This window comes from Anabas testudineus, chromosome 23 (genome assembly GCF_900324465.2).
Source record: "Anabas testudineus chromosome 23, fAnaTes1.2, whole genome shotgun sequence".
NCBI lineage: Eukaryota > Metazoa > Chordata > Actinopteri > Anabantiformes > Anabantidae > Anabas > Anabas testudineus.
Window position 1 is genome coordinate 14197459 of NC_046631.1, and position 14888 is coordinate 14212346.

Genomic DNA, 14888 nt, shown 5'->3' on the forward strand with positions numbered 1-14888 from the left:
GAAAGTACAGACGCAGCTCCTTTTCCAACACGTTTATCAATTAAATGAACATTTACACATCAAGTCAGGTTCGTGCAGATACTCACAGCGAGCTGGACGTCCATCTCTCTGCGTTTGTGTGTTTTGGGATTTTGTTTCTGTGCTGCAACTTTACCTCCCTGTGTGCAGCTGAGACGTTTGTCTCAGACACCTCATTAGTTCAGTGTTTCTGTTGCACCTCCTCCACCTGAATAAGTCATCAGTGTGTGTTTGTCTGCAGCTGAGGGAGTTCACATGAAGGAAAGTGACGTTGGTAACAGTTTAGGATTTTTAATACACTGATCATCAGTCACACACTATTTCTTTAGACACCCTTTAACTTTGATTACAGCACAAATTCACTGTAGTATCGGTTCATTCAGCTTCTGCAATGTCTCAACATTTATTCTCGTCCAGTTGCATTAATTTTTCACCAAGATCTTGTTTTGATGATGGAGAGCCTGACGCTGCTAAAAGTCTTCTCTTGACCTCATGACCTTCTTCCATTGGACAGTTCTTAACCAGTTTTAGTAGTTTCATCAATCTTCTTCGTTTTCTTTGATTCATGTCAATAATTTGACTCTTCTGAAACAGATTAACATCTTTTCCACGACCACGGGATGAGTCTTCAGACATGTTTGTTTATGAAATGAGAAGCTACTCACTGCATCCAGTGTTTATTCTTTAAACAAGTTTTCATGTTTTATTTTCATCAGCAACTTGTCTAAGACTCAATCTACTGGTTAAGGTTTGGGAAAAATGTAGGTATTTGTTAAAATAGGAGAAAGAAAGAAAAGAAAACAACTTGAAACGAGAGTACTAAAAGTGTGAATTTATTAAAACACTAAGATAAGAATTAATGGAGACATAGATTTAACAAATACCTTATTTTACATCTTATTAAACTACTAACATTTCACATAAAGCAGTTAGAACTCAGTCACATTCAGTTCAGCCCATAAAACAGATGAATTTCAACTGCACAATATCTAATATATCTAATATATCTAATATATCTAATATATCTAATATATCTAATATATCTAATATATCTAATATATCTAATATATCTAATATATCTAAGTCCTGGAAGCTGAATATTGAACATTGTTTTAAGTCTTAAACACTCTGACCCCAGAACTGAGGGGAAAGAAACTAAAGTGAACAGAACTCAGCTAGAACATGAGGGAACACAGGAGGACAACACGACAAGAACAGAACCGAACACGAGCATGAAACCAACCATTAAACAGACAGAGAGCAAATAAACTCAGTCCTAGAACCGAGTTAGAGGACGAACGGCAAAGAACAGAGTCCAAAACAAACTGAGGAGGTCGTGTAGAGGGCAGCGGAGCTGTGACCCTGTGAAGACACCTGGGGAAAGTGGCCAGGTGAGTGTGTGTCTAACAAAAAGTAAACCTGCTGCAGTTCACAGTCTTTATTTACTGCTTTTTAATGTAAAAACATTTCATGTATTTTATAACTTATCAAGGCTTCGAGATTACAGCCAGAATCCAGATATGACAAATGTAAACTTCCAGTTCGTGATTTAATTGTATTAATCTTAAAATTGATAAATTTTAGTCTTGAGAAAAAAAACATCAGAATTTTTGTGCACATTCAAAATCCTGAGATATAAATTCAAGTTTAGTTTTTAATCAGATGTAATCCTCTAATTTATTTTATTTATGTAGCTGAAGTCTTGTTTCATAAGCAACAGAACAAAAAGTACTGAACAAGAAGAAATACACACATGTAATTATTTACTAAAACCTGAGACCAGCAAAACTAATAACGTCTTCATTTTAACACGTTTTCAGAGCTGATTGATCCTGTTTTTTATCTTTTAAGGAGTTTAACATATATATCTTATATTAGCTGAATTATTCACAGTCTCCATCATTAGAGCTGCTGTGTCTCTACGAGCTGAAGGTTCTTTAACAAAGCAGCAAAGACACAGAAATAAAAACAAGAAACTAAATAATTAGAATGTGTATCTGATCTGATGTGATCTGATCAACTTCCACTGGAGAAACATACGAGAATATTAAATAGAACTGCCTCAACTTCCAATTGTCGTGTTTGTGGGGGAGAAAAAGTATTAAGTAAATATTTTATATACATAAAAATGTGTCTTTAAAGTTTCTCTATCAGTCTGTGCAGCGTCTGTAGAAGTGGAAGTAGTAGTCAGTGAAGAGCGCCCCCTCGAAGTGATGGTCAGTATTGCAGTCTGCTTGACCCTGTAGACACATAAAAACACTTCTGTTAAATATGAATTCATTCATTAATAGAAGTAATTCAGTGTATTTCTGAATGAAGTGATGACATTTCTCCAGTTAAATAGATCAAACCAACATTTTGATTTGACCAAAAGAAAGAAGATCGTCTCATACTTCAACCATTACAAACGCTACATAACAGGATCAAAAAGCCTGATTCATTCTGTGACGATGTTGATTATTATTATTATTATTATTATTATTATTATTATTATTATTATTATTATTATAGAAGAGGAGAAGTACAGGAGAGAGGAAACCTATCATCTTACAGCTACTGTTGAGCGGAAATGATACGAGCAGTGATACAGACGAGCTACATGCAGAGGCCATTCATGTTCTCCCTGCAAAAACAAAGAAACACAAACACATTCATGAAGCGTTCAGCTTATTTAAATCCCCTTTGTCTCTTTAGAAATGGTTTTCTGGATCTAGTCATTGCCGACTGTCATCTTATTTATCTGGGCTAGAAAAAAGTGAACAAAAGTCCAAGGTGACATCGTTAAAAAGCTTCTTTTATCCAAATAACACTCAAAATTTCTGTTTACAGATTACAGTGAAACTGAAATGAAACCAAGGTACAATAAAGGTACATTCACCTGTGTATTTGAAGGGTATCTACTCTCAGTTACAGTGTTTTTATCCAGCAAAGTGGAACAAGCCACCGACTCGTCAAACCGGCACAGATAGACCACGAGCAGCTCGGTGGAACTACACACAAGTGACATTAGATAAGTTACAGCCAGTGAGTGAAATAAAAAACCAATAAAACAACATTAATATTCATTAACAGTTGTGTTGTGTTGTAGAGCAGACAGCAGTGAGACTGTGACAGTCACGACTTACTTCATGAGCAGAGTGATCCTCATGTTGACCGGGACAAACTGGCTGATGGGAACTCTGTAGACGTATCTACCAGGCCTGAAGGAAACAGAATTAGCTCATAAATCACATTGAGAAGCTGTTTATGAACCCAGTCAACGTCACGTGTGAATGAAGTCACAAACTAAAGCAGGAAACGATTTTCAGATGAAATCTTTTAACCTAAAGCTTTTTTATTTTAGTTAGTTTGTGTCTAACACAGGATTTAAGACCAGTAACTCATCGACATCAAGTCAGGAGGCTCAATATGATCAAATTTGCTCTGATCAGTTCCCAGTTTTGAAGGTGCTTTGTGTAAAATGTCTTTATTATCTACTATTATCGTCTTCTTCCACTTACCCACATTCATCTCGAAGACAGTATTTGCTGTCAATTACTTGTTGGTTCTCTTTGATCATGAATGAATGGATGGTGGTGTTCCTCCCTGACAGATGATAAAGAGATAAGCATCAAGATATCTAAAGGTTTAATGTCTCCCATTTGGACATGTCTAATAATTTAAAATGGGCAGAGTAAACACTCACAGTCTCCGGTGCTTTTCAGCTGGGAATAAAATTGTTCTTGTTTTTCTGCAGAGCAAAAACATTTAAACAGAAGTCAGCACGTCGTGTTCTTGTGAGTCCGACTGAATCTTACATGTGTTTTAACATGAATTTGCAGAAGTTATACTGGTGTATTGTATTGTGGTTCTCCCTGCTTTTCTATTTCTGTATAAATAGGATCTATAATATCTGTATACCTGTAATAGCTGACAGAGAGTTTTCCGTGGCTTCAGTAACGGTGACGTTGGAGTCGGTGCCACCGGCTGTTGACGGGCAGCAGAGCACCTGATCACAGTACAGCAGGTCGCAGAAGTCCACGTCCGGAGGCCAGTGTTCAGGAAAACTGGTTGGTGGGACTGGAGCAGAGAGGTGGGGGTTATTGATAAAAGAATGATTATTTTTAGTAACAGGATTTAATCCTCTACAATGTAATATCAGTGTAGGATCATTTTTCAAGGTGATCTCGAGGTCGCTGAAGACAATCCATCAATTATTTATCCAGCTCATTCACATAATTATTGTTTCTACGTGATCACAGTCACATCTAGTAGATGAAATCATATAGTTCAGCTTTAGTTTACATAGATATGTGGCTGTAGACTCAATATAAGGTGTAGATCACCTGTACTGGTCACGACCGTGGTTTCCACAGGAACCATGCTGCCGTTGCTAAGAGACAAAGAAGAATTAGTGAAGACGAAAAAGCAGCACGAACAATACGACACCGATCTGCAGCAATAATGATGTTATTGGTTTATACTATTGTTGCTATGTGGTTGCTATGGCACTTACAAGGTGTTACCAAGTGGTTGCCAGGTGACTGTTGGTGCTACGGTTGGTTGTTAGGCTGTTACCATGTTGTTGAGAGGCCTCTTAAAGCCAAACAGTCATTTTACAGATTCAGCCCTGAATTCAAGTGTTATTAGGTGTTTGAACACGACTACGACGACTTTTATTCAGCAGTAGGATTAAAAAAGTTGTTTACCTGTTGTCTGGAAAGACCTCGACGCCTTCCTCCTTTAAATGTAGTAGGTACAGAGAAATGATAGAGATGACACTGCACAAAGATACAAACACAATATTATAAGATGGAATAAACAGACTGGATTTAACTAAGTAAACAGGTCAGAGCCTCCACTGGATAATTAGTGCATGGTGATTATTGTTCAGCTGGTAACAAGTTATTGAACTCTAACTGATGCAGTGAGGAGCTTCTCATGTCTGAAGACACATCCTGTGGTCGTGGAAAAGATGTTAAGATGTTAATGTCAAATTATTGACCTGAATCAAAGAAAACATCTGAGGAGATGATGAAACTACTAAAACTGGCTAAGAACTGTCCAATGGAAGAAGGTCGTGTGGTCCAGAGAAGACTTTAAGCAGCGTCTGACTCTCTCTTCTTAGTGAAAAATTAATGCAACTGGACGAGAATAAATGTTGAGCCGTTGCAGAAGCTGAATGAACCGATGCCACAGTGAATGTTCTGTAATTAAGGCTAAAGGCAACGACATGTGTGCGACTTATTTTTGGACGAGTGCTCAGTGTTTTATTTCATGGTGTAAAAGCAGGAAACAACATCATGTCTCACCAGACGGCCATGGTGGCCAGCAGGGTGATGAGACTGGCCTGGAAGACTTTATGCTGCCGACAGTTGCTCCATTTCTGAGTCCAACTCTTCTTCTGGACTTTTTCAGTCGTACATGTGTCAGGACTCGACGTTGTTGACACACTACTGTGTTTGGTGGGTTTCCTGTTGGAGGAAAAGACTCAGCTTTTATTCTGAAATCACTAATTAACACACTGATTGATTTTATGAAGCGTGATGAGCAGTTGTGAATGTGATCAGTCATTTTTAAAGTTTAAAATACTTATTCAACAGTGTTTACCAATAAATAATAATCAAAAGATGTTTCTGAAAAGAACTCAAGTATCAAAACAACTTTGTTGAATGCTGTGCATCACTCAGTCTAATCAAACAATCTAAGTAGTTATAAATATAATGCTGCAGTTTGTTATATAGTTATATTGTACTATCACAAGCTGTTAATGTTTAATAAAGGTGTACTTTACTTTTATTATATCTACACTGGATAAATGCTGACATCTGTGAAAATCAGTGAATGGTAAAGTCAGGTCGAACCCAGTCGAGCGCAGACTCCCCGTCAGGCTCTTCAGCTTGGCCAGTCGCTGGTTCCAAACCTCCAGCTCGTTGATTCGAGTCTCCAGGTTGTCGGTGAGCTTCGACAGCTGCTGCACAGCCCCAACGTTCTCCATGAAGATCTGCTCCTGAAGGAGGAGACATCAGGTCAGTGACGTTTAAAACAAGCACGTTGTTGTTGTTTGCTTCTGGTTCCTCCGACATGCTGGAGTCATGAACACACCTTGTCCACCATGAGGAAGTTGTTGATCCTCTCTCCATCAGAGCAGGTGATGTCTCCAACCTCCTTGACTGCTGATGGTAGCAACTCCTTCACCTCTTGAGCTATAACACCTGAAATATGATGTATTATTATCACAGAGTCAACATGAACCCATTAATAACTGCTTCATTATTCCAATAACTGCGGCCCGTTACCTGTCTGGTGGACGTGGTCGATTCCCATGGTGGAAGCGAACTCTGGTTTGTAATCGAACTCCACGATTCTCATCTGAGTGATTCTCTTCAGCTGCTGCTCAGAGTCGACCTGACAAACAAATGGACAAATTGAAATCCAAACATATTCAGTAACTGTGAATGTTATTCTATATATCTATTCTATATATATTTATTTATATTATTTCCATCGTCCTACCTGCTGTATTTTGTGTTTGGCGCGGAGGTCAGACGGCTGCATGATGGCGCCCATCACCTTGGCGTTACCGCAGACGACCAGCGCCTCGTCAGGGGAGTCGGTGTTGATGCCCACCCGGCCTGAACACACCAGCGCGTCCTGCCCCGCCCCACGCTGCCACAAGTTGTCTCCATCCATCTCAAACTGACCTGGGTTAGAAGCCTGTGGGAGGGAGACACCAGGTAAACATCAAGTTGTGTGTCTCTGTCTGACCTTTGACCTGCTCTTTGTCCTGGTTATTGATTAAGTCAGTTTTACCCTAACGATGATTTTCTCCGACACCAGAGCTGTGAGGATGAAAGTCTCCTGTTTTACTGCAGCATACAGACCGACCACCATCTGAAAATACCTGCACACACACACACACACACACACACACACACACACACACACACACACACACACACACACACACACACACACACACACACACACACACACAGTCATATTGAACCTTCCTGTGTTGAATTCATTTCTCCTCTTGCACAGTGAGAACACACTAACACACCTCTGGTCTGGATTGGGTTTCCCTTTCTTCCTCATGTTGTTGGCCGTCGTCTCACTGAAGTGCAGTCGACCTAGAGTCACCTTGGTGATTTTGCCTCCAGGTAGACTGACTCTGGAGGATCACAAATGATTGTTCTCATTTAAACGAGTCATGTTCACAGCTCAGAAACCTTTTCTCCAGACACTTTAACATTCTCTGTCTTCAGCAGGTGTTGTATGTTCACATTTAGAGCGTATTTTACTCGAGTCCTGCTGAAATCATTAAAACATTAGAAAACAGCTTGAGACTATTTAAACATTTCTTATAATTTTATTGAACAGGCCACACAAACACCTCTTATAGCTTCACAACAGTAAAGACCTCATGGATCAGGTCTAAGCTGGTGGGACCGGCCTCGGTTCAAGTCCTCCTCAGTTCGTGTACCTACCTGACGGGATGGAAGGGCTTTTTGCTGCGGTCGGGTTGAGACTGCTCAATAGTCACCAGGTGGCTCGGAGCTTCCAGCTGTGAGAAGACAGAGGCCCATTAAATACTCAACACCCCCTGATGAGGTGTTCTGTCAGTCAGGAACTGATCCTGACACAGTCACAGTCAAGTTGTTCCAAAGCTCATTCACTCTCAGCCTATCTGAGTTCTGGATTTAGTTGACACTAATTTCTCAGTTGTACTTTATTTGTGCCCATCAGATGGTTCACCTGTCCCGTACGCACCTTCACTCCAAACACTCTTATCTGGAAATGGTCGACCTCCTGTGGTCCGCTGGGTGTCCTGACGTACTGTGGCTCTGCGGTCACACCGATGTGAACAGTGACCTGAAAGTGGTTCTTCTTCTGGCAAACGAAGGCCTCGTCAGCTGCAGAGTAGTTGAAGCCTTTATCTGTGTCCACGTAGTAGGCAGGTGGAGACCTGTGAAGGACATCACTCCTCCGTCAGGAGGTCACAGAGAAACAACTGCTGACTGGTAAAAACTGAGATTCATCTGGTTTCTTTACTCACAGCGTCTGACAGCTGCTGTTGTACAAAGTATTCCACTGTCCTGGTTTATATGGTTCCCACGTCAGCAGCTGGTATGATCCCATTACTCCACCACCACCACCTGCTCCGGTTCGTAGGCCACCAGCACCAGCACATCGACTCCCGTCACAATCACTGCAGGATGCGTTGATTCCTGCTGAAGGTTCCTCAGACTCAGATCTTCTCCTCTTTTTACTTTCCAGGGAGCTGAACATACAACACAAAGAGATTCAGACCAAACTAAAATGCTGTGGTGTCACCGACTATTTCCTGGAGAAGAACAATAACAAGAATCTCACAGTCTGCTCTGCTCTGGATCAGTCCTGTCTCACTTAGAGATGATTGCTGTTGGTAAAGCTTCATCTTCTACTGCCTTCATTACATCAATAACTGGCTATAATCTGCTTTAAATCCTGCCTCTGAAGAACAATCTGTATTTCTGTCAGTGTTTCTTCCCATGATGCCCACAGTATCTGTGGTAGACCACAAGACTTTAACACAAATGACTGGTTTCTGTTTACACACTTGTTCAAGACATTACAACTATAATACTGATTCACATTTGTATGCAGATGATAAACTGCTGCGTCGACCAGTAGACCTCAACACTGCAGTGTCATTAGCGATAAGTTCCTTAACTACATGATAAAATCAGTTCTACACTCCAATAATGAGGCTTTTCATCTTTTGCTGACCTGTGCTCATGCTCTGTGACCCCGTGTGAAAAAATGAACTGCACTTATTTCATCACATTTGATCTTTTGTTATTCTTATATATATATATAGTCTTCAAGATCAGATAACATCACCTCTGTCGACCCAAAATGCGTCTGTGAACTAGAGACTTGTCTGTAAGCAGCTTTCCAGCTTTGGATCACGTTTCCAGAGGAACTCAGCTTCTACTTAAATGTTAACTATTGGTCTCACATTTACAATTAAATTTGATGACATGGCAATTTGTAAAAGAAGAAAGAATAAAAGTAACTATCGCTGCTGAAGGTCGGTTTACCAGGTGTGAGGAGTGGAGGTGGAGCCCAGCAGAGAGGTGGAGGGAGGCGTGGTTACATTTGGCACCGTCCCGGACCCAGTGCAGGGTGCAACGTAGCTGTTTGAAGAAGGTAGAGGAGGAGAAGCAGGCGTGTGGGGGGTGTAAACCTGTGAATAGTTCTCTGGACTCAGATAGTGTGTGTGTTCAGGTGAGGGGTGTGTCTGCTGCTGCAGGTGTGGGATGGGAGGTGCAGCAGGTGCAGCAGGTGCAGCAGGTGCAGCAGGTGCAGCATCAGGTGTCCGAGATTTCATGTAAGTGTTAGTGAGGCCCAAAGTGCGGAGCTGATCGTGTGTCAGCAGGTCGGGGTTGGCACATGTGGTGCCTTGATCCGTGAAGTGACACGATGAGGAGGCAGCAGACTGGACCGTACACTGGAAAACCTCCTGGGGGGTTTGTTGGTTGGACCAACAGGGGGTCTCGTGATGGACGTCTGTCAGTCAGAGAAGATCAATCAGTCAAAACACGCTGAACCACAGACGAACGTCACCACTGAATTAAAAAATACTACATGTTTAACTGAGGAATACTACTGAACATTTTACAGATGATGTTAATTTATTCATATGTGCAAAATAAGTACTTGTAGTAAACTGTCGTGTATATTTAAAGGTGTGGACGTACCTGGTATCTGTGCAGGTGAACAGGCCTCTGAGCTCGAGTCAGGTGGAGACTCAGGGAGCATGCTGGGAAAAAAACACAGGTTACAGAACAGGCAGCAATTAAAAGGGCTCTAAGAGAAATAAATAAGTCAGTTTGAAGCAGGTTTGTGTTGTGAACGGTGTTTTTTTTCACTTCATGTGATCTAATCGTTTGACTGGTGCTGGTTCATGTTAATAATGTTTTGTTCCTTCTCGTGTGTGTCGCTCTGTTTGGCAGAGACCTTCCTGTGTACTGTATTTACAACCTGATAACCAAGTAGGTCAGCGCTGTTTTTCTGTGTCTTATGTAATAGAAGCTATGTCCATGAATGAAGGTGACACAACATTTACCTGTTACTACCACCAACGATTCTTCTTCATCCACATACATTTAGAATTTTTACACTTTATTTCTTTTTTCTTTTAAACTTTAACTTTTTAACTTCTGTAAAACAAACTGCTACTGTTTGATGCTGTGTAACATTCTTTCTATGTTACAGTAGATTAAGAAGAAAATATAAAATCAAATGTTAAATAGAGGAGTCGTTTCCCTGACGTGTTATTGGTGAGTAGTCGATTCATTTTCCTTTATTTCTTACAAGCTGCTGGGGTCCATGTCGTTGCTGAGGTACTGCTCCAGGATGCTTGTATCCACCACAACAGAACTGTCCAACACACCACTCACATCCTGACCTGAAAACACACAGTAATCAGTCGTTCTCAACGTTTTAGACAATTACTTCTTATCCTGATTGATTTTGTACAGTGGAAAGAAACGTTTTGCTGGTTTGCTTCTTGAACTGTGACCTGAAGTCACAATCATCAACAGAGTGATGGTGGAAAAAGTGTTTTATTAACTGGCTCTTCCTGTAGCTGTGGATTACAACCAGGAAACTAACAGTGACATCACTTCACTGCAGGTCGTTCAGTATTAATTCATGTTCAGTACAACAGAGTGTGACAAATACTACTAAGGAAATGTGTTTTACTGATACACAACAGGATTTGTTCAAGTCCAGGATCACAAACAGAATATGACCACAAAGAGGGGGATGAGAACCACAAACAGAAGTAGAACAGGAACCTTCTGAAGAACCAACAAAACCTTCATCTGAATGAACCTTCGTGTTTTGAGCAGTGATGAAATCAGGACAGACGTCACGTTACTGATTCATTTAACATCTCACCACTGAAGAACTGCTGCAGCGCCTCGTTCTCTCCCAGGACCTGAACGGGCAGCCGACCGGTTTCCGGCTCCATGCTGCCCAGCAGGAGGCGCCGAGGCCCGGAGACGGGGAGCTGTGGAGCTGGACCCCAGCTGGAGCTGCTGCACTGGGAAAACAAACAGAAAAAGAATTTGAAATTAGAAAATCTTTCAATCCATTTATTACAAACATGTTCTGAAACAGTGAAATCACATTTTAATCACCGTTACTCACTAAAGACTGTGTAAGATGTTTAGTTTCCCCCCCGACACTTAAAAAATACAGGAACACAGTGAAGTAAAATGATTCATTATTCTTTATTTGTTTTTGCCAAAACCAACTGTGCAGTCAGTGTTAAGGTCAATAAACTAACCTGGTAACTAATTACACAAGAATTACCCAGTCATTAATCTGCACTTTCAACACGTTTGGTATTTTCATATAGTTATTAAGACTCTTTAATGTTTTTTATTTCATCCATGTTGTGTTGAAAGTTACTGGAAATTTACTGTCAATAATTTGCTTTTTTGTTTTAATTTTAATTTGTCTTTCACTCCAACTGTGAAACAATAATTAATGCCACAGATTCTTTTTTAATTGTAAGTCTGTGATGTCTCCATTAAAAGTTTTTAAAAACCAACGACACAGCAAAACAGAAAGTGACACCAACAATTAAAACCATTGTGTTCTATCTACGAAGCAGAAATAAAGTTTGAACGAGGAGACGATGAATCGAAGGAAACTGTTGTTTAAGTTTCTATGATTGTTTTTTTATTTACCTGTGAACAGACTGATACTAACTGAACATAATAAGATGAACTACACCAGCTTTTCTTGGAATTATTTTAGTAATTAACAACTAAACTCAGTTAATCTAATCAATAATTAACGACTGAATCATTTCAATAAAACAACTCTAACCCAACGTAACGAGCGACTTCTTTGTAATTTACCTGTTAATATCTGATAATGTTATAATTATAACAGAATCTTTCTGGATATCTGTGAACGTACAGGTTCTTTTAATTAAAACTCTCAGATTCATTTCTGATTAAACAGCTTTGGTGGTAACTGAATACATTTACTCAAGTACTGCACATCAGTATAAATTGGAGGTACTATTACTATTACTGGTATTTATTACATGTACTTCACTCCCAGTGTCTGAAGCTTTAGTCTCTGTGCAGACAGATTAAAACATAAAAGCTGAAGTTTTATTACACATCAGGACCTAAAGGTTCAAATCTGCTGCTGTTTTAGTTCCACTCCACGTTCTGTTCTGCTGCCTCACCTAAATATTAAATACTTAAATTATTGAGTCTGATCCATGAACCGGCAACATGTCTGATGAGCTCAACTCTTCAGTGTCGACATGTTGGTTCAAACACACCTGTGCGTCTCCAAGATGTCTGCCAGTCCGTCGACCAGCTCTGATCTGCGTGATTTATCCGGCCTGCTCCTGCTCAGGTGTAATCCATCTGTCACGGTGGTGCAGACTCAGGTTTTAGAGTTTTTCCAGGTGTTTCCAGGTCTCCTCCTCGTCCTCTGTGTTTCCCCTGACAGATCTATTTTATCTTTCAGGTGAATTTTCCTTCTTCTTGTTGTTGGAAGCGTCTGTGGTTCGTCTCCGTGTATCAGCTGGACTTTGAGCTTTGAACAGGAAAAGGTAAAGGACATTCACACAGGGATAAAACACACCTGTGTGTGTGGGACGGAGCCATAAACCAGACAGTCATTTGACTGGAAGTGCACACAGACACACGGTCGAGGACCCCCAGTGATAACACACAGACCTGACCTTCACTTACAGTAGAAGCTGTGATAATCCATGTTTTATAACAGCGATGGAGCAAAGGTGTGTGACGTTCAAGAGGCCACACACACTGGAAGGTGTCAACATACTTTTAAAAAGCGTAGCACCTTTCACACAGGTGCACTGAAAAGAACAAATGAGCAGCTGAGAAGCTCAACGGACTAATGCTTCATTAGAAAAGTCTCAGTCTGGAGTTTTGTATGAACTTAATGTGAAGATCAAACTAATTCAAAAGTAAGAAAAGCTTTTCCCTTTAAAACCAGAGCTGTTCAAACTTTAAATGATGAACTGAATAAATCGAGGACTAACTAACCCGTCACGTCCTTTCGTGTCTCTACGTGTTCTTATGTTGACATTTTATTTAATTTAACAGAAATGTTAAAGTGAAAATGTCCAAATGGATATAAACACATCAGTGAACAGTAAATGAGGATCTAAAATACAACAGTGTCCACAAACCCTGGGGTTGGTGGTTCGATTCCTGACCACATGTCAAAGTGTCCCAGGACAAGACACTGAACCCTGAGGTCCCTCAAAGGGACAAACTGTCCACAGTGCAGTTTCTCACCGTGGGACTAATTTCTAAAAATGAAATAATGAAAAAATTAATTAAAATCAACAAAACACAGAATCAGTGATTCTGCAATGAGGTCCAGAGCGAGTGTCTCAGCCAATCCCAGCTGTCACTGGGCAAGAGGCGGGGTCTGACCTGGACAGGTCACCTGTCCATCACAGACATACAGAGACAAACATTAAACTATAAAGTTACAGTTCCTCATTAACCTGAGCCTCTAACTGCATCAGACCCTCAGACAGGGGAGGACACGCACCTGTGGGACAGGTGGATTCAAACCCAGCTCCCTGTGAACTAACAGCTGCACCTTAATCAAGACACAGTGTGGTGGTGTTGTTGGTGATGCAGCACTACAGCTCCAGTAGGTGGCGCTACAGGACAGCAGCTCTTCACAGTCACTCCCACAGTAACAGGGTTCTTATTTAATCTGATGTGTTGACAGCTCAGTGTCCACTGAGGACTGTCCACACTTGTCTGCTCCAGGTCCGGTGGGAAACATCAGCTCTGCAGCTGGTTTCAGTGATGCTGAAGCTCTGAGTGTGAAGAGTCTGAATCTCTGCCTCTGTCCCACTGTCCAAGGTCCAAGGTCACTTTATGGTGTCTCTGTTGTGTCTTCGACTGCTGCATAAAACCACACATCACAATAAAAATCACAGGAAACAAGAACTGAGTATGAACTAAACAGACAAACGTTAGTTTAATGAATTAACATCATTATGTAATAAATCTTTCTGGTCACATTAAACATGAAATCAACAAACCTGGATCCTGGCAGCGAGTGGGGGGGGGGGGGGGGGGGGGGGTCACAAACAGCTGCTAGGTTGTTATGTTACTGCTTCATTAATTTCTTGGAAATACGTTTTTAATGTGGAGCTAATTATTAGAAAACACAGGAACAGTGAATGAATTCATTAAAACATCAGCTCCATCTGAAGAACATCTGCTTTTTACCTAAACAATCAAAGCTGGAGTTTTGCTGCTGACGACAGTCGTTGAATATTTAGTGAATATTTGCAGCTTCCGTCTTTTTTGTTTTGTTTCTGTGACGTCTGAGAAATAATTTCTGTTTCACAATAACTCTTCTGTCTGCTCTTATCATTATCACACACACACTTTGTTTTCTTATCACTGTCGTGTCTCTTATCACTGACCTGGATACGAGATGATGCCATGCCAACCAGCTGCACGTCATCGTCACGGTGACATAACATCAGCTCCTCTCTGCCTGTTCGGGGGGTGTCGTGGAAATTAAACGTACAATTGTTTGTGTGTGTCATGTTTGATTTGTGCAAAGTGTGGCTCTGATTTGTGGCACAGTGTGTTACACTGTACTGTCTGCAGGTGGCGCTCAGCTCACACAGCACGAAGAGAAAACATTCCACAAGCTACAGACTCTTAACAGCAGCTAGTGTCCACTTCCTGTGTGCAGGAAGGTGGTGACAGAGTGGGATGGACTGCTGAGGTACCAGGGGCCCGAGAGGTCCGGGGCCAACAGGCGTCTGTATGAAGTGACGCTGAGTGAGATGATGGAAGAGA

The 14888-nt window shown here is 41.0% G+C and overlaps 1 protein-coding gene across 1 annotated transcript; it reads right to left on the reverse strand.

Annotated features, from left to right (window-relative positions):
* Positions 1–2168: 2168 nt before the first annotated feature.
* LOC113162863 (myelin regulatory factor-like protein) lies at positions 2169–14524 on the reverse strand. The gene is made up of 24 exons (XM_026361099.1): positions 14504–14524; positions 10948–11092; positions 10360–10453; positions 9744–9805; positions 9084–9552; positions 8057–8281; positions 7771–7966; positions 7488–7564; positions 7061–7171; positions 6811–6901; positions 6514–6714; positions 6297–6405; positions 6103–6212; positions 5862–6007; positions 5310–5471; positions 4707–4778; positions 4344–4390; positions 3919–4101; positions 3704–3748; positions 3519–3603; positions 3144–3218; positions 2897–3008; positions 2570–2641; positions 2169–2258 (listed from the first exon to the last, which is right to left on the reverse strand). Exons 1-24 carry the CDS (start codon positions 14522–14524, stop codon positions 2169–2171), a joined length of 3000 nt encoding a protein of 999 aa, XP_026216884.1.
* Between the last annotated feature and the right edge of the window lie 364 nt (positions 14525–14888).